General features: G+C 39.3%; 1 protein-coding gene across 3 annotated transcripts; it reads right to left on the bottom strand.

Moving 5' to 3' along the window:
- Nucleotides 1-768: 768 nt before the first annotated feature.
- On the bottom strand, nucleotides 769-5,278 carry LOC308111654 (uncharacterized protein). 3 transcript variants are annotated; one of them, XM_080466628.1, is made up of 9 exons: nucleotides 5,081-5,278; nucleotides 3,926-3,987; nucleotides 3,657-3,806; nucleotides 3,447-3,567; nucleotides 3,144-3,356; nucleotides 2,889-2,972; nucleotides 2,026-2,167; nucleotides 1,708-1,870; nucleotides 769-1,600 (listed from the first exon to the last, which is right to left on the bottom strand). In XM_080466628.1, the coding sequence occupies exons 3-9, from the start codon at nucleotides 3,797-3,799 to the stop codon at nucleotides 1,366-1,368; spliced, it is 1,101 nt and encodes a 366-aa protein (XP_080322754.1). In that variant the 5' UTR covers nucleotides 3,800-3,806; nucleotides 3,926-3,987; nucleotides 5,081-5,278; the 3' UTR covers nucleotides 769-1,365. The 3 variants fall into 3 exon arrangements, with proteins under 3 accessions (XP_080322754.1, XP_080322752.1, XP_080322753.1); XM_080466626.1 differs by having other exon boundaries at nucleotides 3,960-3,987; nucleotides 5,081-5,275; XM_080466627.1 differs by having other exon boundaries at nucleotides 3,960-3,987; nucleotides 4,989-5,263.
- Nucleotides 5,279-6,074: the final 796 nt, after the last annotated feature.

Here is a 6,074-nt window from a genome sequence, read left to right as displayed (position 1 = left end):
AAATATATCTTTTTTCCAATCCTCTTTCTAATCCGCCTGTAGAAACGCACACACACACACACACACACACACACACACACACACACACACTAAAACTAAATACTTTTACTGTATTTGACATATTCAACAATATATTAGTACATTATATATTGATCAGCGGTTTCAGGAAATATCAACTAACTAACTAACTAACTAACTAACTAACTAACTAATTTTAAAATTATCCAACCAATTCGTTTTCATGTTTTCACATACCGTAAAATTTGGCTTTAATTCTCGAAAACCTTCAATTAATATGAAAAATGAAGTTTTGAGTAAAGGATCAGTCATTTACTGACATTACATATTTTAAAATAGAGGGTTTGAACAGCATGATGCCTGCCACGTTGAGCGATATTAAGTCAAAATTAACTATAAAACTCCACTCTTTACAATCATGAAACAATGAATCCTCCAATGATGTTTTGAAATGTGCTTTAAGTGACTAAATTGAACATCAACACACATACACATACAACAGCAGCACTGTTAATGTTCCCAGTTCTCCTGTAGGTCGTTTTTCTTTTTTATATAAGATGTGCAAACGTAATTTTGACACCATCAGAGTAGGTAAAGCTTTAAATGTGATCTCCAAAAAGGTCACAAGCTCCAGGTTGGACCAATAAATAAATAAATAAATACATTAAAAGCAGTGTACGTGTATGTCAGATAGAAATAGCACAAACACCCAGTGTGTGCCACATCAGAAACACCCTTTGCTACATTCATAAATCATAAAATTGCTTTTAATAATCGCTGTTCGACACCGTGTGTGCTGCGAGCGGTTGTAAAAGCCAAAGACACTTAAGAGGCGGAATGCATAGTGAATCGCAAAAAAGACTTATCACGTTTCTTCATGTAGGTTTATTGCAGTCTGCACGTCATGTCAATAAATAACAAAGAAAAATGGCTGAAACAATAATTGAAGGAAAAGGTTTCACTTGATCATAGCTACAAAATCTTTAGACTCCCATCATCATACAACACTTAAGTTTCCTTCTTCATAACACTGATTATACTTCACATTTACTCATTTCACTTCATCGGAATAACATTAAGTCAATATATTTAAACTTCGAGGTTACAGAATGAGAAAAGTTATATAAAAAAAAACAAAAGAAACAAGCTATAGATATACTGGATTTAGTCACTCACAGTCACATAACGTAATCTTAAAAACAAATATTAAAACGTTGAGTTGAGTTTCAGGCAAGACATTATTTCTGCTGAAGTATCAGAGTTAGATACTAAACTGCCTCTGTGTAAACACAGCGGGTTTATGGCACAGTAGGTAAATATTAGTGGAGTGGAGCCGCTTCTCTGCTGTCAGCAGCCGCCCAGGAGCTTTGTGAACTCCTGTTTGATGCAGCTGTAGATGGGGTGGTAAAAGCGCCTGCTGGAGGCCATCAGGTCGGTGACGATCTCGGTGTGGTTGACCTCTGGGAGCAGGTAGAGCGAGGCCTTCAGAGACAGCGAGGTGAGAAGCTCTGAGAACTTTGTGGAAGATTCGAAAGGAACAATCATATCATCGGTCCCGTGGAGTAAAGCCACCTGAGGCAGTCTGACAGAAGAAGAAAAAAGAAAAAAGAAGGGAGAAAGTTTCAGCAAAATATGTCTGTGTTGTATTTGTGCTTCCATGAAGCTTCAGATGTGTCACTTCTGTCTGACCTGCTGAGTTTGTCCGAGCTCAGACTCTTCAGTAAGTGTGTGGGTGAGTAGTACGGGAAATTTTCCACTCCGTTCATGGCTTTGTGCATGGTGGACATGTACTCCACTGCACGCTTCTGCTCATGCACATAATGATCCATGATGTCGTAGACTCCACTCAGGCCTGACGATACAAAAGCGGGCTTTATTTATACTGAGATTCACAAACAGTGACGATATTGATTGAAATATTAGCATCAAAAGAATCCCTGCAGTCGATAACGTGCCAACAGCGGAGTAATCGATGCCGTAAATGTGTGGCGGCGGATCAAACCTCACCAATGATTCCTCTGATCGACAGTGTGACGTCCCGCTGCTTGTTCAACTCAATGAAAAGCTCTTCTCTTTCATCAATCAGGAATAGAACGGTCAATGCACACAGATGTGCGCCTGCTGAGTGGCCAATTAACACAACATTTCCCTTAAAACAAAAAAAAAAAAACAGCTTTGTTATAAGTTCTGCTTCGACAAACTGAAAAATATCACATTTAGATCGTGGAAATTTAAATAAATGATTCTATCGCGGTCAGATGAGATTTGTGGGATGAGCAGCTGAGTACCAGATCGTCTCCGTTAGGGTATAATCTGCAAAATACAAATTTCCCTCATTTCCTCTGCTGCGTTTAGTTGGCAATTTAAAAGTGAATCCACACCAGCGTGTCAGTCTTTTCTACAAGAGGTGAGACGATTCTAAAGCTGCAGTGCTGCAGTGCACTCCGCTGGACAAACTATGTGACAGCACGATGTGGAATCAACCTGGAGCATCCGATCTGCCTGTGCCGCGCTTTCATACAGTCCAGCTTACACAGTGACAACTTCAATTCTTCTCTTTTATTGACGGCAAAGATATTAAAGTACATGCAGTAAAATATTTAGATTCAATTAGCTTCAAAAAAAAAGAAAAGAAAGTATTTATCCACTCTAATAGGATCAACCAGATATTTTGTGTAAAAAAACTAAATTGTTCATGCTACTACTGTAATACTGTTTCACCAGCCAGAAGCTGCGGCATTACTATGACTTCAACAAACTTTGTATTTATGGTTGTAGTTAGTTTTCACTCTTCGGAGGGTTTTTAACAACTGATATTCTATCACAGGGCTTCTCTTCGGTTCACAAACAGCCCTTTGGTTATTTCTTACTTGGTCAAAGTTGAATTTCTGTCCATTCTCGCGGGCCCAAACCAAGCAGTCGGCAACATCTTGGACCATCCCTAAAACATTCCCCTGACAACCAGAATAAACCAGCCGTCAGTATCTGTACCAGCAGCATTCAGATTTCACATCCCTCATGAGTGTCAGCAAAGTATAATTAAACAGACAGTTTGCTGAGTTACAAGAAGTGGAGATTACATCAAAGACGAACTATATGTGTCATATGTACTGTAAAGGTCTTACCTTCGGATATGTCCAGTAATCAGGACAAATGACAGTCGCATGCAGCTCTTCAGCCATCTGCCTGGCGAGTAAACAGTAAATGGATCTTTCACCCGAGCCCCACGCTCCCCCGTAGATGAAAACCACCAGTGGAGCAGGAGCATCTTGGGCCTTGTCAGTGTTTGGAGGATAGTAAAGGTCCAACTTGTTGCCTCTGCGGCCAAACGCGACGCCCTTTTCAGTGTCCGGAAAAAGAAAACCTTTATTGTGGACACACATTTGTGCGCTCAGTGAATATTCCCCAAATCTGTGGCTTCAACAAACCTTCTTGTAGTGCTTTCGATTGTCTTCATTCTTATACCACGACTTCAGTTGAATGTAAAGTCTCCCATACTGCAGGTATTTCAGACTTTCCAGCACAGCTCTGGTCACACAGTAGATCCGCCTGAATGAGAGTGTAAAGCACAAATAACCAAGAACGAACGCCATAGAGTGTTATAACCAATAACAGATGTGGAATGATGCGAAGGTTACCTTGGCTTTAGCGCTTCTATGTATTTCTTATAACCGGGCTTGTTGGGCCAGCCGTAAAGCCACTGAGCGGCCAGAGAGATGGAGTAGGGGAGGCCCACCAACAGCACGCCCACCGCCACAGGCAGAGACAACTGAGACTTCATCCCAGACCTGGCGCAGGAAATAGGAGTCAATCTTTTTTTTTTTAAAATACTACTCAGCAAAAACCTGCTTTAAACTCTTACACAGCAGTGCAAATATATTAGGAAATTATATTGCGCAATACTAACTGGTTTAAAAATGTTGTGTTTCTGTGTCTCTTACATGTTGTGGTTCAGTCCGTCTGTTTTACCTGCAAACATCAGGAGAATATGGACACAGAGTGTGAGAAACAGGAGGACATGATGATTTGTGTGCATTGTAGTTGTCGTTTTTAGAAATAGACTTTTTTTTTTTAAATAAAACCATTTTTTAGTTTGACTTTTCTCTAAAGATTTCCTCATTTAAGTTCAGCAGATCTCTCATCAGCAGATCACAAGATCAACTTCACGCTGTTCTTTAATTCATCAGGTAACGTCTCCTACAGAAACTTTTAACAAGTGACTTTTCACAACGATGCACAGACCGAGATCACGACCTTAATCAAGCCATAGTCCAATTGGTCTGCAACCTTCGGAGATTATCTGAAAAGACTATCATCATTTGTTTTAAGTCCTATATATATATATATATATATATATATATATATATATATATATATATATATATATATATATATATATATGTGTGTGATGTGTGTGTGTGTGTGTGTGTGTGTGTGTGTGTGTGTGTGTGTGTGTGTGTGTGTGTGTGTGTGAGTTGAGGTGCTGTATTGGGATTTGCAATAGCATAACGGATGGCTTGTCAGAGACTTGTAATAAGACATATTCAGAGTCAGAGAAACATGACATAACAAGGAAAATTATTTATAGTCTATATCAAAGAACCTTTGTACAAAGTGGGACCTTGTTTCCATCACATGCAATCTAGAGCGCCCTCTAGAGGGATTTTACCACCACCAAACTGAATTAAAAACGTCATAATGAATGCTTTTTGTTGTTGTTGTTGTTGTTGTTTAATCCAGGATCAACTGAGTTTCCCCACAACCAACAAAACCCACCGATTCCACAGCATTTTACTGATATTTCCTGGATATACTCCAATAAAGCTGCTCTCACGGCATAGCTGCGCTGTGACCCGCTTTTCCCCCCGAATGAAGTTAGCGGACCACTCCCTCAGTACGAACACATTAAAAACACGAGCAGGAACACAGACGAGCTCAGAGTTTCACTTCATGGTTGGTAAATGTCTCACCGCTTAAAGTAAAGCTAACAGTAGCGTATATCCTCGTCAGAAAATGATACTATCGGGGGGGGGAGGGAAACACAACAAACAGTTTACCACACCCAATTCGGAGTTACATGTCTTGATTTCAGTCGAAGTTCTTCTCAAAACCGGTAAGAAATAGTCCTATTTTTGTGTGAAAATGAATTGATGGAGCGGAACCCCTCAGGACCCTCTGACTGTCCCCCGGTGTTCGTCTGACGCTCACGAAGACGACGAGTAACAACAAGAGGATCTTTGTCATTGATTTCCGGTTTCATAACGAGAGACGACACATCATATTTATATTCAATACAATTGAAGGAAAACTGCTTAATGTAATGTTCATCGCACGCCGTGTATGTACGTTGTGTTCACGCATTTAGAATAAATAAATAGACTTGGAGAAGGTACAGAAATGGGAAGCGGGCCTGTATCGCCAGGAAGTCGGGGGGATTTATCTTGTTGTACTTATCATCTTTGTTTTTACACCCCGGAAAGAAATACTTAACAAGGGGCACCATTCAATGTTGCCAGGTTGGAAGAGATTCCGATTAATCTGGTTTGTTTTCAAGATATTGCGCTTTTTATTTACTCACGTTCGTTAAAGGAGTAAATACAACTCCTTTTGTTTTACGTATGATCATTTTCTGACCTCCTTCTCGTGCTCCATCACATTTACCTTATGTCTAATCCCCATGTTATGCGGATATCCCTTATTTCATGTGTGTATGTATCTCTACGAGATTGTGTATTTGATTGTTTATTAATTTGAAAAATAATTATGCTGATAAATAAAAAAGTGGTTTTCTTTTCACGTTTTTTAAAGTAAACAATTCAAGGAAAACGTTTAACTAGTTAAAATTGCTATTATAAAGAGGGAACGTTAAAATATCAACAATTAGCCAAGTGATGAGTACTCGCAATTTCACCATTAGTTCATTTAACATATCTTCTCATTTCAACATCATCAGTGTGAAGGCCTTTGGTTAATTAAATACTGTTTATTGGTCACTGTTAATGTTGATAAGGGAGACACTTTCCCTCCACATATATTTAAAGCCAGCTGCATTCATA

Source organism: Lipophrys pholis, assembly GCF_963383615.2.
Source record: "Lipophrys pholis genome assembly, chromosome: 7".
Lineage (NCBI taxonomy): Eukaryota > Metazoa > Chordata > Actinopteri > Blenniiformes > Blenniidae > Lipophrys > Lipophrys pholis.
This window is presented reverse-complemented; position numbering and strand designations above follow the sequence as displayed.

Bases quoted from the DNA above. Each gene is read 5' to 3' on its own strand.
- LOC308111654 (XM_080466626.1), bottom strand. The intron at 3,568-3,656 runs GTAACCTTCGCA...ACTCTCATTCAG, and splicing joins ATAGAAGCGCTAAAGCCAAG to GCGGATCTACTGTGTGACCA. The intron at 1,871-2,025 runs GTGAGGTTTGAT...TTGTATCGTCAG, and splicing joins GTCGATCAGAGGAATCATTG to GCCTGAGTGGAGTCTACGAC.